The 19,350-nt window shown below is 44.8% G+C and overlaps 1 protein-coding gene across 4 annotated transcripts; it reads left to right on the top strand.

Moving 5' to 3' along the window:
- Positions 1-1,586: 1,586 nt before the first annotated feature.
- neurl4 (neuralized E3 ubiquitin protein ligase 4) lies at positions 1,587-18,589 on the top strand. 4 transcript variants are annotated; one of them, XM_072376579.1, is made up of 29 exons: positions 1,587-1,770; positions 5,774-6,278; positions 6,380-6,445; positions 6,528-7,006; positions 7,088-7,199; positions 7,290-7,378; positions 7,454-7,526; positions 7,665-7,938; positions 8,153-8,334; positions 8,414-8,499; positions 8,601-8,763; positions 8,850-9,060; positions 9,632-9,708; positions 9,869-9,947; positions 10,238-10,407; positions 10,494-10,622; positions 10,762-10,907; positions 11,092-11,310; positions 12,826-12,924; positions 13,011-13,163; positions 13,256-13,423; positions 13,534-13,692; positions 13,867-14,046; positions 14,230-14,323; positions 14,404-14,511; positions 14,608-14,752; positions 15,520-15,632; positions 15,746-15,905; positions 15,996-18,589. In XM_072376579.1, exons 1-29 carry the CDS (start codon positions 1,606-1,608, stop codon positions 16,198-16,200), a joined length of 4,809 nt encoding a protein of 1,602 aa, XP_072232680.1. In that variant the 5' UTR covers positions 1,587-1,605; the 3' UTR covers positions 16,201-18,589. The 4 variants fall into 4 exon arrangements, with proteins under 4 accessions (XP_072232680.1, XP_072232679.1, XP_072232678.1 ...); XM_072376578.1 differs by having other exon boundaries at positions 8,414-8,505; positions 10,765-10,907; XM_072376577.1 differs by having other exon boundaries at positions 8,414-8,505.
- The last annotated feature ends 761 nt before the right edge of the window (positions 18,590-19,350 follow it).

The raw sequence follows: 19,350 nt of genomic DNA, 5'->3' as shown, positions 1-19,350 counted from the left end.
GCCTATATGCTTGTGACCATTTTAACAATATCAGAATATTGTTGGTTATTTTGTGTTTAGATTGCATCAGTTCACTAAGTTCATGATGCCAAAGTTGCTCCGGTTACAATGATAAATTCTCACTGCTACACATTTGAGACAGCTCTTAGGACTGTTGACTAAATATTTGTCTTTAGGTTGTTTCTATGGTTCATGCCAAATAAATTGAATAACTCAAAGGATTGCATTTGTGGCAGTCACCATAGTCACCATCCTGCGAGGAGAGATACTGGGTGAAATTTGCAGAACAAGGCTCCAGCTGAGGCTACTGGATCATCTTTAGCTGCAGCATTTACCAAATGATTATAAGCTGAAATAGCAAAATTTCATACATTTTGAATGGATTAACCTAAAGGTTATGCTTCCTAAAAACATCCAGATCTGCACCGTTAGATAGCTTAGTTTAGCATTCAAGCTTCGCAATCAAGCTATGACAGAATAGATCAGTGAAAATTTCTCCAACATCACTCAAATGATCCTCTAATAGTTGATGCTGATTTGCATACTTTGTACTCATAATGGGATTTGAAAAGAGAGCATATGTTAGTTTGAAATTCACAATTCAGAAACAGGTGGCTGTTGTTACAAGAAAATGCTTTGATTTTTGCACATTTTCCTTTTTTTGTCAGAGGCAGTTGTTTCAAAGTCTCTTTGCATCAATCGTAGACACTTGGGAACAAGCCAGTAATCCTGACAACTGCAGCTTTGATCACAAAAAATGTATTTAACTGAATGTGAGACATTAATTGGAAAACTTAGCGGGTTTATGAGTTATGCAATTTAAAAACACAGTCAGCTAATAATGGATTTACCCGTTTAAAGCACTTTTCTAAAGTCAAAACACTATCAAACCAACCCAAAAAGAGTTTAATCTCAACAGAGATCCCATTTATACTTTAAGAGATGATAATGTCAAAGAAACTTTAATTGTTGGATGCGATATAACAAACATTAGGTCTAAATTAGATTTGACATGAAATAAATCTGTAATTAGATTTAATTCATTTCTGTTTGCAAAAACTAATTGTTATCGCACATCACGTAAATAAAACTACTGTTTGGGGCGGGGGGTTGTGACGTGTCATCAGAACTAGTGGGCATGGGCAAAAGTAAATTAGGGGTTTACATGTTTTTAACGGCTACTAGATTACAAATGTGTTAATATTTTACAGGTCTGTTAATGTGTAATTATATCGGAAAGGTCCAGGGTCACATAACAACAGTAAAACATTTTCAGTACTTTTCCACATAATTTAGCCGGTAGCTTCACTAAACAGTCAAAGTGTGACTCGACAAACCAGTAAAAACGGCTATATTTAGAATGCTTATTATAAATATGACGTAAACGTCCCTATCCTCAATAGTTTTCAGTTAAGCAACTGCACGCGGATAATCGTTATATTTTATAAACCTAACAAACAGTCGCGTCTCAGTTGAGCCCCTGTTACCAAGGAGCCGTGGAGCTGTCGCGCACTCTGGTCGCGCAGGTGACAAAACCAACTAACGGCTGACATAACCTTACTGTCGCAAAACCCAAGTGTCGTGAATACTGGCCGCCCACTGAAGATGGCGGCGGAGCTGCATCCGCGGAGCGGAAAGCTGATCGGCCTGTCCAACTCGAACCGAACCGCCCGGCGCAACCAGCCAGTCCAGGAGTTCAACCATGGCCTGGTGCTCAGCAAGGAGCCGCTGAGAGATCGGGATGTCTTCACCGTCCGCATTGACAAGAAGGTAAACAACCGCAGGCCCGCTCCCTTTCGTGAGCGGCTGTGAGAGCTGGTGGGACCAACCGGGGTCTGTGTGTCTCTGCCCGCAGTGAGGGGCTTCTGCTATCAGGCAGGTTCACACGGCTTGACAGCGACCGCAGTCTTTGTGACTGTTCAGTGGTCAGTATAACACAGTATTAAAGCCTTGGCTGGGCCACTGAGTCTGGAGAACCGTCTTCCAGCGTGTTTATCAGTTAAACGGATCACTTAGCTAGCGATAACCCACCCCCTGTTCCTCGGTACCGTGAGTTAGCCGTGCTAATGAGCTGTTAGCAGGAGAAACAGAGGCTGGTCAGCGCTATCCCTCATGCTTGGTGGCATGGTAAATTGGAGTTGCTGATACTGTTACTGCATGACATGAGCTCAGTAAAGCTGGAGGATGCCGCTCAGTTGGAGCTTTGTTTTTAGGGAGTCGGTGCTGCTCAGCCTCTCTCCTGGTGTGCCCTGATGGGTGGTAATACTGCAGTGCTACTGTCAGACTGGCCGATCGTAGTGATTCACAGGCTGTGGCATCCAGTGTTTGGACTGAGCTGGACCTCTCAGCCAGTCACTCACAGCTCAGTTAAATTCAAAGCTTACCAACACCTGGCCCACTGTGACCAGCCCCCTTCATGCTGTTACCCAGAAATTACTGTAAACATACGCTCCCTCTGTCAAGTGGCTTTGAATCCTGCTTTAATTCGACCTCTGCCATTATATTTATTATAATATTATTGATTTATGAATTTAAAAAGAGTGGAAACCAATCCAAGGATAAGTTTCTGACTCCTGTGTCCAAACTGTTTAATCTGAAGTTATCATTTTCAAGGAGGAATCTCCCTCTCAGTTCAGAGACAGATTTTACTTCTTTTTTTATTTTTTTATTTTACAAACACATGTTCCGTTTCATGCCTTTTTGTAGCTGTGACTTTTTGCACCCGACCTGTAATATATTTTGGAAACATAAATCTCCTATTCTGAATACTAATGCCCATTAAACCATAAATTCCCCTGAAAAGCCATACCTGTGCCTGTGTTTACATTTCGGCTGTTATCGGCGTAGAAAAGCTTGTCTGCTGTAATGGCTCCTGCCTCACCCTACAGGGCTTGACAACAACATGGCATCCTTGGAGCCTGTGCAATTGCCAACTGGGCCACACGCACATCCTTTAAATGGCAGTTTACTCAGCCAAAACCCACAGAGAGGTTGTTCAGAGAGCCTACAAGGTGGCCGCTGAGCTTAACGTGTGCCGGAAAAGCGAAACATCTGGCTTAATAGCACGCGCTGACTGTATGTTAATGACTGTGCATCTCTTATGGCGCTCTTTGTCTGATAGGGGCTCTCATAAACAGCCTTCAGCTCTATCACAGCCATCTGAAAATCAATATTTTCCCATCATGGAATACCCATAACTGCATATCCTTTATACTGACATCCACTGAACTACAGAGGAAGTTTGGAAGAGGAACACAAGGGAAGACATTAGGGAATTTATCAGGCATAACGTTTACCATCAGTCTGGTTTAGGGTTTCTGTACAAGTCTGGAAGAATTTGTCTGACTGAAGCGATCCAGCGAGCAGATGAAAGCGAAACGTAACAGTATTACAGAGTTTTTGTATTTCTTTGTGTACTGAACTCATCCAAATCATTTCCAGCGTAGCGTTCCTTTATGTTAGTTACGTTATTTGCATAAATATCCTGAGTAATCGCAGTTTGTTTTTAAATTCTGCAAGTTTAGTTTGGCATGTGGATTTCACCCAGTGATGTGAAGTTTTCACCGTTTCTTAGAAGAGCGCGAACAAGCTGATTAAATGCTAAAGCTGCTTATTTGTCTCACACTTCTGGTCTTGAACTCCTAACTGAAGAAAAACAAACATGCTGTCCTTTACTTTAAAGTTGCAATGAACATATTTAATGATTTATATTGATCATGTAATTAATCTAAAAATAGAGAAGGTCACTGGCATTTCAACTTTAGAGGCAATATCAGCTTTAGAATGAAGCTTTTGTGCTATATTTGGCTTTTCTCATGTCCAAAGAACTCGTTACCTAACGGGTTGCTAATTTGGGCTATTTATAACATGTTACAGGATGTTAAAATGACAGAAAATGGCTGTGAGAATGAGAAGTACAGCTGCCTAGCTGTTGCTCTTCGTTTCCTTGCTTCTCGCTGTACAGTCTTAGGCCTGCTCCTCATACGTTTCTTTTAGATTTAACATGCTATGAATATTTCATCCTTTTAAAAGCTGCCCAGTGATCCCTTGGCATTGTGCAGTTGTATCTTGTAGCTTTTGTGTCGACTGAGTGGAGAGACAGAGGCTGAGAGGCAGACACCTACAGCCTGCTGTTACATAAACGAGGGAGTGGAGGACGGAGATGTCTGTCTCCTCCACACAGCGACCCGGTCAGGCTGAGCTACTACTAAATCTGTTAACCCAGATACCCGACCTGTCGTAGCACACTGACTTACATAGCTCTTGTCGGGCTTGTAGCCTTGTGTCGGCACGCATCTGCTGTGCATAAGTTACACAACAGTGAATTTGGATGCTGCAGACTCCTATTTTTTCAATAAAGAAATCAATAAAGTAAGGAGTGAATATCAGGCTGCTTGTTTTGTGATATGAGTCCAATGTCATGCAAAGGCAGAAGGTGTTTTGTTGTGAAACAGCACAGTGACTGAGGAATTTCTGCTAGAGGTGCATGTTTGCTCATATATTTGCTTTGTGTGAGCCGGTTTAATCATCACATACATGCACCAAAGAATAGATGGACGTATTTGTAAGGTGGAGGCTTTTCCTTTTTTTTTCCTATCTTAGTCACTACATGGTGGAAAGCAGAAAATATTCTATCAGGCCGTTGACTACCAGCACCATCTGACACCTGAAATAGCTAAAGAACTATATAAAACCTCACTTCTAGTTGAGCAACAGAAGAATCTTGAATTTTTTTTAGTGTCTAATTCAGAGAAAGTGCATTACCGACATGTTTGGTGCGTTGGAGTGAAGGGAAACCCCACCTTACCTGGTGTGAAGGGAGCATCGACTAACGTGAAAACACATAAATAAGACATCACATTACAAGCTCAGTAATGCTCAGCCGGCCTCTCTGGAGAACACTGTGCGTGTGTAAAGGGAAATAAAAAATATCTGCACACTTATTTAATGCTCCAAAAACGTTAATAGGCTGAAATATTTTAGACCTGCAGCTCCTCATCGAGGACAAATGATTTGGTTCATGAAGGCAAGCGATTGATCGCATTCTTGTGATGCTGTGTTATCCTCCATTAATGTTGTGGATTGTTGCAGCTGTTTATTTAGATTACATTATTCAAACAGCTGGTTTGAGCGCCTCTCTGTCTTAGCTCAATATAAAGCAGGTTATGTGCCTTTATGCATCAGTATCCAGATTCAGATGAACTTCTTTCATGTATTTCCCATCACATTTTGTAGGTTGGATGCTGGTGTTACTAAAAAGTATTTGATGCTGCGGTTCTCTTGCTTTTGTCTTTAAGGAGCGTAACAACTGGTGATGTGTGTGTCCCTTTTTGTTTAACGGGGAGTAATTCGTGGCATTGCGAGACATGATGTCTGAAACTGCTGGAGCTGTGTTATTGTCAATTGATTTCCTAAAATAAACTTCCCCTATTTTGCTGTTCACATTGTCCTGCTTTGTTTTCAAAGGAGTGATCTGATCAGACAGAGACTAAAAATAACCGAGCAGATCATAGAAAAAGAGATCTACCTGCAGTTCTTAGCTCAGACCTTCACTGCTTTCACAGCCACTCTGACATCGCAGCTTTGCTGCTTCCGTTTCTGTCTCCTTTCTGCTCCTGGATGCACTGTTGGTCTTTAAACTGGACTCTTTAAGTTGAATTTGATCTTCACAGAATACATTTTAAACCCTCAAAAGATTAATTTGGTTGTTTTGGGGGCAACAACTTCACCTTTACCCTGTGCAGATTGTAGGTGTGATTATTTTCCCTCTCAGGTGAACTCTTGGAGCGGTTCCATTGAAATTGGCGTGACGGCTCTGGACCCCGCCGCACTGGACTTCCCCAGCAGTGCCACAGGCCTTAAGGGCGGCTCCTGGATCGTGTCGGGCTGCTCGGTGCTACGCGACGGCCGCTCTGTCCTGGAGGAGTATGGTCGGGACCTCGACCAGCTGGCCGAGGGAGACCGCGTGGGCATTCAGCGTAACTCCCGTGGGGAGCTCCACCTCTGGGTGAACGGGCAGGACTGTGGTGCAGCCGCCAGCGGCTTGCCGCCCAAGCTCTGGGCCGTGGTGGATCTGTACGGCAAGTGCACACAAGTGACGGTGGTAAGCTGCGAGCCGCCGTCGCCCTCCGCTGAGAGGGAGAGAGAGACAGTAGAGCGGGACGAGGAGGAGGAGGAGGAGGAAGAAGAGGTGGTAGTACGTGGGGATCGGGAGGATGTAGGGATTGCAGCACTGATGAATGTGGCAGCAATGAATGGAATGATGAATGGAGACGAAGGTAAGAGTCCTTTTTAACTGACAGCGTGGTTCTTATTCCTGTCTTTTATCTGGGATTGTTTTGGTCTGTTGTCTTTATTCCCTACACTTTTCCTTTGCCAGTGCCTGAGCTTAGCTGCAGTCACAGCAGACCAGACAAGTTCCCCAACAACCTGGAGCCTGACACTGGTAAGAAGGACCTCCTCCAATCAGACATCGTTTTGCAGCATGACCAACGCCAACACATCTTTCTCTTCCCGTCTCTCCTCAGTTCTGACAGAGCACCAGCTATTCGACGTGTTCAACAATGCAATAGTATCCTTTTATCGCTCTGAAGATGAGGGCGGGGGGGAAGATGGTGGAGGCGGAGGAGGCGGAATAGGCAGCGAAGGGGGAGGAGGAAACGCGGGCACTGACTCCTCCTCCAGAAATGAGCGAGGAAGCAGCAGCAGCGGAGGAGGAGGCACAGCAAACAGCGACAGCGGAATCGGGACAACAGGAGGAGGCGGTGGCGTTGGAGGAGATGGTGGAAATTCTAACCACAGCCCTGCTGGTAATGGGGGGGTGGGGCTTGGAGCAGTGACAGGTGGGATGACCACCAATGACGCGCTGCTGTTCCACGAGAAGTGCGGCACACTGATCAAACTGAGCAACAACAACAAGACGGCGGAGCGGAGGAGACCGCTGGACGAGTTCAACAACGGCGTGGTGATGACCAACCGGCCGCTCCGACACAACGAAATGTTTGAGGTGTTTGCACTTACACGACTCACTGCTTTGACGTTTTTTCACACGACTGCTGATTTTGACTCTAAAATCATCTGTTATCAGATCCGCATTGATAAGCTGGTGGACAAGTGGTCGGGCTCAATCGAGATCGGCGTTACCACGCACAACCCCAACAACCTGGACTATCCCGCAACTATGACCAATCTGCGCTCAGGTAACGCACACATAACGACACGGACGATCAGCCCCGCACAAACCACAGGACGCTCATTGTGAAGTGACGCTCTTTTGGCTTCCTCATAAGGTACAATCATGATGAGTGGCTGTGGGATATTAACCAACGGGAAAGGAACCCGCAGGGAATACTGTGAATTCAGCCTGGATGAGCTTCAGGTTTGTTACCAACTCAAACAGAAACATGTTTTTTATGTTTTTTTATGTTTTACATTCTTTGTCTTCTGATTTTAGGAGGGCGATCACATAGGGTTGATGCGCAAAGCCAGCGGCGCGCTCCATTTCTATATCAATGGCATTGATCAAGGTGAGTCACATCAAGAGCCGTCATAGTCCTGGGCTGTTTAACAGCTGACTGAGAAGCAACCGACACATCAGCGGAGACAGAAAGGACCGTACGTTGCATGCAAAGCATGTGACTGAGCACCTCCACCTCTGCTCCCAGGTGTCGCAGCAGCACAGACGCCTGGCGTGGTCTACGGAGTGGTGGACCTCTACGGCATGGCCGTCAAAGTCACCATAGTCCACAACCACAACCACAGCGACCGCCTGAGACGCAACAATGCCATCATGAGGGCCCTGTCGCCCGATGTGGGCCGACCCCGGCCTTCTCTCTCTGTCACTCCAGACGCAGAGGGGCATGACCGCCTGCTCTTTCACCCCAACTGTGGCCAGAAGGCTGCGATCATCTGTGACGGCAGGACGGCGCTGCGGCCGCAGTGAGTCCACCTCCTTCCTGTCGGGTTACATTGACACGATCTCGATCTTACATTCATCACAGATAGTAACTAAATACGTTGTCACATTGAGGGATTAACAATCTTGTCGCTATCTGAAGGTGTGAGCAAATGTTTTAAGAGAAGATGTTGATCAGGACAGAAGTTTACGGTGTTTGATATTTAGAATTGTTCCTCTATTTTTATTTTTTCACAGTGCCACTGATGACTTCAACCATGGTGTTGTCCTGAGCAGCCGGCCGCTCCGCTCCAACGAGGTGTTCCAGGTCCGTATCGACAAGATGGTCGACAAGTGGGCGGGCTCTATTGAAATTGGTGTCACAACGCACAACCCAGCCTACCTGCAGCTGCCCTCCACCATGACAAACTTACGCTCAGGTAAAGTAACTTAAAAGTGTCTCTTAACTGGGTATCCTCACTGTGGAGATGCCTGATCAGTGTTCGGGATGTTTTCCAGGGACGTGGATGATGACTGGGAATGGTGTGATGCACAATGGGACAACAATACTGGACGAGTATGGACACAACCTGGATCGACTCAAAGTAAGTGTATGTTTTTTTTGGGTTTTTTTGGTGGCTTTCAGCATTGTTTGCCATCACACACTTCTTTTAACATTTTCTCAACCCCTTTCCTCCACCTGCAGGCAGGTGACACAGTTGGAGTCGTGCGGAAAGAAGATGGCAGCCTCCATTTCTTTGTGAACGGTGTAGCACAGGGCCCCGCAGCCTGGAATGTCCCCCCCAGCGTCTACGCCGTGGTCGACCTCTATGGCCAAGCTGCCCAGGCCACCATCATGGACGATATGGGTGAGAGTCGGAGGAGGAGAAGTTGAAGGGTAACATGTCTGAGCTCCCACTTCAGAGAAAAATCAGTGTTCTTGTCCCTCTCGTAGTGGACCTCCCCCCTCTGCCAGAGGACAGCTCAGAGGGCCCCACAGCCATGTCCCCTGGGAGTCCCTGCTCAGTAGCAGGCGCCACCACAACGAACGACCTGCGATTTCACCAGCTGCACGGCACCAACGCTGTCATCACTAACGGGGGGCGCACCGCCCTGCGTCAGAACTGCCGCAGCGAGTTCAACGATGCCATTGTCATTTCCAACAGGTGAATCATGTGATCCATCCTAAAACACAATAACTGCCACATTTACTGTGGTTAGAAAATCCTCACTATTGAGAAAAGTTTGGCCTTATAATGTAAGAGCATTGAAGTGGCTTGAACTTGATACACTATTCCCTTATGGCTTTAATTTTAGATATTTTCCATCATATAGAATCCCTTTCCATCAGAAAAACAAACAAAATTAGACATTTGAGGTTGGTACCCCTGGTTGAGTTGACATGGAAGGACTTCTTTTTGCAAAGCGTCACTCAGACACACAGCAGGCCTTCTCACTGGTTCAGCCATCTGTGGTTCACTTTTTACCTCAGTTACTTGTAAAAGGTGAGAGGAGCTTTGGCCGCCATCCAGATGAGTTAAACCACACCTGTAGAACAGAGCTGACAACATCAGCTCAGCAGAGCACAGTATTTAAATCAGGAGACACAAACGCATGATTATTGGTTAGAAAGGGTGTTACCAGGGTAATAATCCAACAGATCCAGAGGTTGTGATTAAATACTTAAACACTGAGAATCAGTTGTTCCTCTTTGAACTTGTCGCTTCCACGTTGTAGGTGCCTTCGGGATGGAGAGCTGTTTGAAATTGTTATTCAGAAGATGGTGGACCGCTGGTCAGGTTCAATAGAAGCAGGTGGGATGTTTGTCTTGTGTCCTCTTGGAAAGCAGCTGCTCGTATTTTCATATCTCTTCAGTCTGATACGCTCCTTTACATTTGTCTCCTCAGCAGCATTTTAGATTTCACATAAAGTGCATGTGCTATCACCACTCTCCTCCCCTTCCTGTGTGTTTAGGAGTGACAGCCATCAGGCCAGAGGAGCTTGAGTTTCCAAACACTATGACTGATATTGACTATGACACTTGGATGCTAAGGTATTGAAGCCTCAGAAGATGTTTTTCCAAATATTCTGCAGGTTGAGCTCTTAAAACGCAGTGTGAGCCACAAAACAAAACCCCAAAACCTCTAAACTCAGTGCAGATCTAAACTGTTGTTTTCTCCTTTTGACAAGGTTAGCCAAAAAAAAAAAATCAATATTATGGAGATAACAGATTCAAATTAGGTTTCTTGAGAATTTAAATTGTTGGAAAGTTTTATCTATACATGGATCAAATCCTCAATTTGAACATCTTATTTGTCATCTCGCCCTCTTTTCTGTTTGTAGTGGAACAGCCATCATGCAGGACGGCAACACGATGCGCAACAATTACGGCTGTGATCTGGACTCCCTGACTACGGCATCGCGGATCGGCATGATGCGCTCAGCCAGCGGCGACCTCCACTATTACATAAACGGCGTGGATCAAGGTGTCGCCTGCACTGGTCTGCCACCAGGTAGAGAATAGTCCGTGGTCTAACCCAGATATGGGGTGTGTGATCGGTTTGGCTGATTAACAGCTGTCTCCGTCTGTCTCTTTCAGAGGTGTATGCTGTGATCGACCTGTATGGTCAGTGCGTCCAGGTGTCCATCACCAGCTCCTCAGGCCCACTGGACAACAGCCTCTGTACCAGCAACATCACCGAAAAGAGCTTCCCCATCCACTCACCGGGTACCCATCAGTCCTCACACATGATCCATGATGGAACACAGTTTATTTTTCAAGATAGAAACACTTTATGGAACTCTGAACTGCAAACTATGAATATATACACTGCTAAAAGTGAAAAGTCCATCTCTTCTGTGTTTAGTAGCAGGCGTTGCCCATCGGCTCCACGGTAAACACGGTAAGAACGTGGTGCTGCTTGGCGAGGGCTGCCAGGCCGTCAGAGTCGGCGGCTACGCTCACGGCATCGTGTTCAGCGCGAAAGAACTCAAAGCTGACGAGTTGTTCGAGGTACATCAGCCAACGAATACCAGCTCAACAGAAAAAGATGAACAGTGACACACGTTAACCCTTTTGAATACAAGATGCATTGGCGTTAAGCCTCTTCAGTGTAACAAAACCACTGTTTATGTTCTCCCAGTTAGGAGTTATTTTGTTTTCTTTCCTGATTTTCCTCTCCGGTGTCTCCCTGCAGGTGAGAATTGATGAAGTGGATGAGCAGTGGTGCGGCTCGTTGCATATCGGTCTGACAACGCTGGCACCTCCAGAGCTGCCGTCCTGCCCGCTGTCAGGTCTCTCCCCCACCTTACCACAGCTGCGCACCAAGGTCACGTGGCTGCTTTGTGGCTCTGAGGTCCGTCGCAACGGCGTTCTGCAGCGCCAGAACTACGGCTGTTCACTGGACCGGCTGACGGTGAGCCACGCCCCTGTTCTGCGGTGCTGAAAACCTCAGCACCACATCTCCTGCATCTCCTCGGGGAAAACAGTTTACTGTGCAGTAGATTCATGCCTGGATAGTTTAAAGCACTGCTTCAAAACTTCAAATTAAGGAATTTTTGTATGTTTATTCCTTATTTTGATCCACTAAGGCTTGTCTGTATCATTTGGTTCATTTACAATATAGTTAAAAATGAACTAACAGACTCGACAAAAAAAAACAAACTTAAAAAGACACCTTTTTTCCATGTGTTTCATATAGTTTTATGTACGTGTGAAATATCTGCAAAGTTACAAAACCCACTATGAAGGGGTGCTTTATAGTTGATGTTCACCTACGTCACTATAATGTTTATCGAGGCGCACCGCGAGTGCTTGATTAGACGCTCCTGAGTGGCAAAACATTCAGCATGGCTGCCTCAGGTACTTGTAGGATTGGTAATATTACGGCTTTTGGGCTTGACCTGGTTCTTTGCAACCTTCCAAAGAATCTGTGGTCTGTGTTTCCAGATGTTCATAAGTACCTCCTTTCTACGCTGAGAAAATTCAAAGCAAATCCTGAAAGTTCATGTCTGGATGTATTTCAGAGAGGGATTAGTGAGAAAAATGAAGATGTTTAATGCTCCAGTTGAAACTGATTGTATACGGACTGTTTGAGGCTTTTTACTTAATTTAAGCTGAGCTGCTCGTGTTATATGTGATATAACACGTGAGTCGTGAGACAGTGAATCATTTTTGAGGACACACTTTTTACTGATTTATGGTGGATGCTAATAATCTTTTTCCTTGATTTGTAACATTGGGAAAATATTTGACTTATGATCAGATTTACAAAGACAAATTACAGGTGAACTGAACCATCCATCAGAACGTCAATAATCGCCTTAATTTGAATTTGGAGCGAGCCTCAAACATGAAGTCACTTTTTTTTTTTTTTACATATTTCGCCTGTAGAATAAGTAAGAAAACTTTCAACTTCTTTCTGGATCTGTTGGTACAGTCGGTCAAAAGCTCTACACCTTTTTAGGCATGTTTTCTGGTGTTTTCCCGGCAAAACAGTCGCCTCTTTAGAGAGCTGAAACTGAAACTTTAAGAATGTAAACTAATCCCAGCAGACCCCCAAAACAAATCATGGTCTGTGGGTCTGAGTGTTTTGCTAGTTTATTTTCCGAGACTGAGATTGATTTGAAATGCATTGCACACGATTTCACTTACAACTCAGTGATTTAGTGCCATATGCAGGGTTAACTTAGTTATTTCAACACTGATTGTCTCTTACAAAGAAGTTTACTGTCAACTGTTTATCTCTAGCTTCATCTTGTTAGTTTGCTTTATGTATTCCTTTAACAACTTTAAGCTAGCTACTTATTATCCGGTTGAGGTAGTTTATATCATCAGATCACTGCACTTAATGGAGTCACTTTTTTTGCTACCTGAACACTGTGCAGATGATCTGAAACAGAGGAGATTAAGCCTGAGTGTGTGTTTCCAGGTTGGGAACCGTGTGGGTGTGAAGAGGTGCAACGACGACACTATGCACATCTTCATTGATGGAGAGGACATGGGACCGGCTGCCACTGCAGTAGCCAAGGTACACACTCTTTCACACACGATACAAAACGCAGCAAAAAAGCCCAGTGACCCCACTCAACAGGGCCTCCCTCTCCCTCCTGGCAGAATGTTTACGCAGTTTTGGACCTGTATGGGCGGATAACGGCGGTTTCCATCGTCAGCGCCTCCCTGATGGAGGACACCGAGAGCATCAAGGCGCCTTCGCTGTCCTCAGACAGCTGCAGCGAAGGGGAGGAGGACAGCACCCCAGTCAGAGAGGTCGGAGGATGAAAAGAGGCGATGCAGAGCATTTTTTTATTTGGTAGAAATCCATTTTTTGAGAGAAACGTGTCTCGTCTTGTTGCATCCAGGTTGAGAGCGAGCCGTGTCCTCTGGTGCTCACAGTCATGGCTTTCCTGGAAAACCATGGCAAAAACATCCAACTGTCCAATCAGAATCTGACGGCAGCCAGGGTATCGAGCTACAACCAGGGCCTGCTGGTCACCGCCCAGCCGCTGGCTCGTCAGCAGCTGTTCCAGGTAACTGCACCGCGTGTCTCGTCTTCTTTTATGTTTGTGCTACAAGTCACATTATTTTCTTCCAAAATATTTGCAAGAATTTGTCAGGAACCTTTTCTTTTTTCCACTAGTTTCAGATCGACCGCCTGAACCCGTCGTGGACGTCGTCGTTGTCGTTAGGGGTGATAGGCCACTCCCCCGACCGGCTCAACTTCCCCTCGACAGCGTGCTGTCTGAAACGCTCCGCCTGGCTTCTGCAGCGAGACTCCGTCTTCCACAATTCATTAAAGGTACACTCACAAATCTGTCGGCCATGTTGGGGGCTCATTGATTTCTGTCTTACATGACAGACAAACTGTCCTCTCACTGACAAACGCCTCACTGAGCGATTGATCCTCCTCCGTTCCGTAAGTCTTCCTCCTTTGATGCCACCGTTCTGCATCACTTTTCCCTCTCACTTTCAGATATGTGAGAACTATGGTCCTAACCTCGATACTTGCCCAGAGGGTACAGTGTTGGGTCTGCTGGTGGATGCCAACAGTTGTCTCCACCTCTATGTCAACGGAATGGACCAAGGCGTGGCGGCACAGGACATCCCTTCACCCTGCTACCCATTCATTGATCTATACGGCCAGTGTGAACAAGTCAGTACAGAACTTAACATGGTTCAAAAGGCAAATTTGACCTTAAACCTTGATTTAAACTAGTCAGTGGACCTCGACCGAACAGTTTTGTCATACATGTCTAGACGTAATTTGGATTTAAAAGAATTTAGGTTTGAATTCACATACAAGATAATTTTGCATTAATAAATGTTACTGTGGCAGGTTACCATAGTGACAAACAATGTGCCAGCTGTGGGTGCAGAGAGCGGTGAGACGCGCTGTCAGGGCGACATGGAAAAGGCCGACATGGTCGATGGTACGATGGTACTCCTCTGGGTTTTTTTTTTTTTCTTTTACTGCAGCCTGCAGAGTCTGAGTTTCTGTTTGTACACGCAGGAATCAAAGAGAGCGTGTGCTGGACACCCCCCCCAGAGGTCAACCCCAACAAGACCTGCGAGTACCAGGCACTGTGCTCCCGCTTCAAGGACCTGCTCACCTTACCAGGTGGGTCCTCGTGTTTCTGTCAGGCTTTTTGCTTGTAAACTACGATCCTCGTCTAACGTGAGAAGCCATTCGTCTTGTGCTCTCTCGTTCGTTCAGATGGTTACTTCAACGAAGACGCAAAGTACAATCTGTGCTACTGTGAGTCCTGCCACAAGCTCCGGGGTGACGAGGCCTATTATAAAAGAGGAGAGCCGCCCCGGGACTACGCCCTCCCATTTGGGTGGTGCCGCTTTGCCCTCAGGTGAGAGGAGAGCCTATTCAACACTCCGAGCTGTTGAATAGAAACAGCCAAAGTGATGTGTTTTCACTCCGTAATCTGAGAGTTTCTTTAAGGCGTTGCTTTAATTTCACTCTGCTCCTGTAGAAATAACAAATGCAGAGATTAGCGAGGCAGGTTTTGTATCCTTTGTGTGTTCTTCAGAAGTTGAAACAAGCATCAGTGTATCAAGTATCTATGCATGTATTTGCCATTATAGAAAGTTAAAGGGGAAGGAGGTTCCAGAAAGTTACATAAATGGGGCAACAAAAAGGAAAACCGCTTCTTTTAAAATGATCTGCTGATGTCAGTTTGGGACCCAGGAAATGACCGATAACAGGCCAGATCTTTCTGTTCCATGTGCTGGTCATTATTTTAATACAGATTAACTTTTAAGAAGCTACATAGTTGTAAAATGATGGCCGATGGTAGAGACAAACGGAGGACAAACGGAGCCAAAAACAACCTTGTGATTGACAAGCTGCCACCCAGTGGGCGGCACAGTTTCCATGGTTCTCCATTAGATCCACCAACGAAATAAAGGCTTCATCCGTCTGTGTTATATAATTAAAGCAACCACTAGTCATTACTACTGAGCAAACAGGCACAAACAGAAACCTGAAAGCTTCAATATTCTAGTGCCGTGCATTTAGATTCTTTGTAATCGCATGCAGATATCGGCTGTCATTAACATCTTTTCGAACTCCCTTGCTGCATGTGCATCTATAATTTTACACTTCCTGTTTGTGCAGGATCAAGTCCCACTGTGAGGTTTCTAATGCACTAAAGAAGTGGCACATCGCGTACCACGGCACCAGCGTAGGAGCCCTGCGACGCACACTGGACCACAGCCAGCTGCTGCCTGGTAGAACAATCTCTCAACTTCTTCATTCAGCGGTGTTCTGACATAGATCGTTGTTCTTTGACTGGTCACTGTTCCATGATCAGTGAGACTGTAACCTATCTTTGTTGTTGCAGGGATGTCGTCCATCTTCTCTGTGTCTCCGGTGAAGGCGGAGGGGCCTAATGGCTACAGCGAGCCAGAGGAGAACAGCGCCCCCGGCAGGGAGGTTCCAAGAGTGCGGCTGTCACCCACCATGCGCTACTCGGGCTTGGAGATTTTTGCTCCCAAAGTGCAGTAAGTCCATTCATGATCAAATGCATGAAAACACACTTATGCTAACAGGGAATGAGGCATTTACTGACAATTCTGAGTCTCCTCGTGCAGATTTCAGGACCCCCGTTCTCACCGCTGTCACCAGGCTCAGGTGGGATTCCAGGTGTGTGTGCGTCCGGGTTCTTACAAGGTGGGACCTCAGACGCTTGGCCAAACTGAGCCCCTGGATCCGCGCTTCAGCAACTCAGAGGTCGAGTGGATCACTAAAGAGCAGGGTGGCACGCTCCTCTACGGACTACTCATTCGGGTCGAGTGAACAAAGCAGCGCACGTGGCATCAGGGTGGAATTAAGGAGGGCCCATGAAGCACTCCTCGTACTTTAAACTGACTACCAAATCCAACCCCTGCCTTGAACAAGAGACTCCTCTGGAATCCAGCTGATCCTACTGTGGATTGATGACAATTTAGCATTTTTGGATTTTGTTTTTGGTTGTTTGCTCTTGGACTCTTGATGGCCGGGGGCTACGGCGGTTTCAAAAAACAGACACTGCCTGCACTTTATGTTTTGGACACTCGTGGGCGATTTTTAAACTTCTCATCGACACAACACGTTTGTTCATTCGCCGAAGTTTCTTTTTTTCCTCCCCCATTTTTCCCCTTTCAAATGATTTAATTCATCCTAAACACGGCTTCTCTTTCTTTTCGGCACTTACTTTGGCACTCGCCATCTCAGCTCTGGTCAGTGTTCTTACTTTGGGAGAAGCTTTTCTTGCCGATGTACAAGTTAACAAAACGTCACCTAAAATGACTGAAATGTGGGCTTTAGACATTTTTTTTTCAAAGATAGAAAGAGGGACAGCGTTTAAACAATAATGTAAAAATATATATATATACGGACACTTGAATCCCAAGAATGAACCCAAGACTGTCATGTGATTGTGACGTCTTTAGGGGGGAGATTTTAAAAACTGGAGGGAAAACGATGTTTACACATGCACCGATGTTGCTGTCCTCTACATGTCTCCACATTAGCAGTCTGGCTTAGTTTGCTTGTTATGTTTAGTTCCAGCTTCACTAGACGCCTCAAACAGACCCACTCACAAGCTTTAAACTGAGGGAAAAACTGGAGTAAAAAATGAACTTCTAAAAAAAAAAAAAGAAAAGAAAAATGCTACTGTACCTTTTGGGAATTTAAAATAGTGCCAGATGATAAATTTAGCTCCAGCCTTACAACTTGTGTATCACAAGTTAAAAGGATATGTCACAAAAGGCTTCATAATGAAAAGCATAACAAGTATTTGGCTTCAAGTTCACCTATTTATAAGCCTATTATAAGTTCTACTAAGAGTCAGATAATGAAATGTACCACTTTCACATTAAATATGAAGCTATAGCTAAGCTGGCTGGACCCGTTCCTGTTCTCTCAGATGACTCCCACAAAAGTTAGAAGAAACTCCAAACACACTCTGAAAAGCCACACAAAAGGGATTCATAGGCCTTTTTTTTAGCCGTTTCAAAACATTAATTTATACATTTACTAGAAGAAAATATTAACTTCAGTGTTAAGTAATCGTTTACACTAGCCGGCTCTCTGTTACTATGGGAACCATCTTGAAACTCCTCAACAATCAACGATGCTAGCAGCCGGCTAGCTTAGCAAAAAGGCTAGAAACAGTCATTAAAAAACAAGCTTAACTGTTTGACAGTGACAAAATATATTTGTCGCTGTCTTTATGGTTGAAAGTAAACCACTTTGTTTGTTAAAAGCAGGAACAAAGCGACTTGTAAAATTAGTTAACGAGTAACTGAACTAGTTATTGGATCGCTTGCTGCGCAGTTGGTGGTGGTGCTGGTTGCCGGGCAACTGGGAATAGTGTGAGCCACGCAAAAAAAAAACGACTGTCCTCTTTGGCTTTCTGTCCAAAATAAACTACCAGTATCTACCATGCTATATGTTAGTAGATGGGTTTAGTCTGTCTTTTAAATACGTAAGCTTTATGTTGGTATACAGAACTGTGCAAACATGTTAATCTGAACGTTTGAAGCACAGAGGTATATGATCGTTTCCCTTAATCGTTTACACTCCATCCACACACCTCCACCCTGATCCATCATGTCTGACACTGTTTACCCCCGCCGACAGGACCTCGGCAGCCAGGAGTTGCAGGATCAGCAGTGAGTTGTTTGCATCCCACTACGCTGGTGTTTACATGTGAATGTCAATAACGAGGGCTCTGTAGTTCTTTTAGTCCATAATTGATTCAGTGTCAAAATGTTTAAAGAGGGGGTTTTATCTTATCAGAAAACATCCACTTTGATTGTATGTTAACAGCTTTCCATCAGTCTTGTGGCCAATTTGCTAAACCTGCTATAGAATATAAAACCCTATTCCTCCCCCAAGGCATACTTTTATTGAGTCAATCTAAAATAATTAGTTAGAGAAGCTCATTCACTTTCTTAGAGCAGCTGTGATCTGACTGATGGGAAACCTACGATATTTGGCAGAGGAAAAAAAACAAAACTTCCAATCAGAAATGTGAAAACTATTATTTACATGGGTTATTTACGGCCCAGTGCTGCTTTGTACACTTTAATTTGTTTTTTTGTTCGTTTTCCTGTATGTTGCATTGTACAGGCTGTTACATAACAAATCATATCTTCCTGATTTATAAAAAATAAACTGACTGACAGTATGCACAGAGCAATGTGTTGTTTTATGTGGAAGGTCCGGAAAAAACAAAAGACCAAACCTGCTGGCGCTTCTGGTTAATTTTCTCTCAGATTTTATTTAAAGTAGGAAAAAAGTCTGGTCACTGACATGTTATTGCAGTGTTGCACTCCATCACAACTTGTCCAAAATGTTGTAGACTGATAACTCATTAAGGCCAATAGTGGGATTTTTCATAGTTTTTTTTTTTTTTTTTTTTTTACAGAAATAGCAGCTGCTCCCAGGGCAGCTCCTTCCTACCATTTACCAACAAACACATGAATTAATTTTTTTTTAAAACGCAGACTCAAGAGCCAAGATTCTGGCTTCTACGACTAGACAATGGACTAGTTTGCCGTCCCTAAAACAAAAATGATGCCAGAACTGCAGCTGAGTATGATAACGTGCCACTGACAGATGAATACTCTGCTATAGGAACCTGTTGGGTTGCATAGTCGGCTTCAGTTAGCTGTCTTCAACTGTATGGTCATTTCTGCACTAGGTTGGATTTTAAAGTTGGACCCTGAGTTTTTTGTTGTTGCTGTTCTGATGTCTCCTAACAGAGCCGTTTACTCTAGTACTGCTTTGCCCTTTGATTCCATATGCTGGGAATAATTTAGACTACATCTCCATTTTTTTCTTTTAAGTTAGATGAGAAGATCAGTGCCACATGTGTGGCTTCGTGAACCTAAAGCCAGAGCACAATTAGATTTTAAGACTGAGCATTTGGGGAGACAAATTGAGCCACATTGTGTCCAA

The sequence above is a fragment of the Leuresthes tenuis genome, unplaced genomic scaffold (genome assembly GCF_036924035.1).
Source record: "Leuresthes tenuis unplaced genomic scaffold, fLeuTen1.0.hap1 SCAF_22, whole genome shotgun sequence".
In the NCBI taxonomy this organism is placed as follows: domain Eukaryota; kingdom Metazoa; phylum Chordata; class Actinopteri; order Atheriniformes; family Atherinopsidae; genus Leuresthes; species Leuresthes tenuis.
This window is presented reverse-complemented; position numbering and strand designations above follow the sequence as displayed.

Bases quoted from the DNA above. Each gene is read 5' to 3' on its own strand.
- neurl4 (XM_072376577.1), top strand. From the start codon at position 1,606: ATGGCGGCGGAGCTGCATCCGCGGAGCGGAAAGCTGATCGGCCTGTCC. The intron at 7,007-7,087 runs GTGTTTGCACTT...ATCTGTTATCAG, and splicing joins GACACAACGAAATGTTTGAG to ATCCGCATTGATAAGCTGGT. The intron at 13,164-13,255 runs GTCGGAGGATGA...TGTTGCATCCAG, and splicing joins ACAGCACCCCAGTCAGAGAG to GTTGAGAGCGAGCCGTGTCC.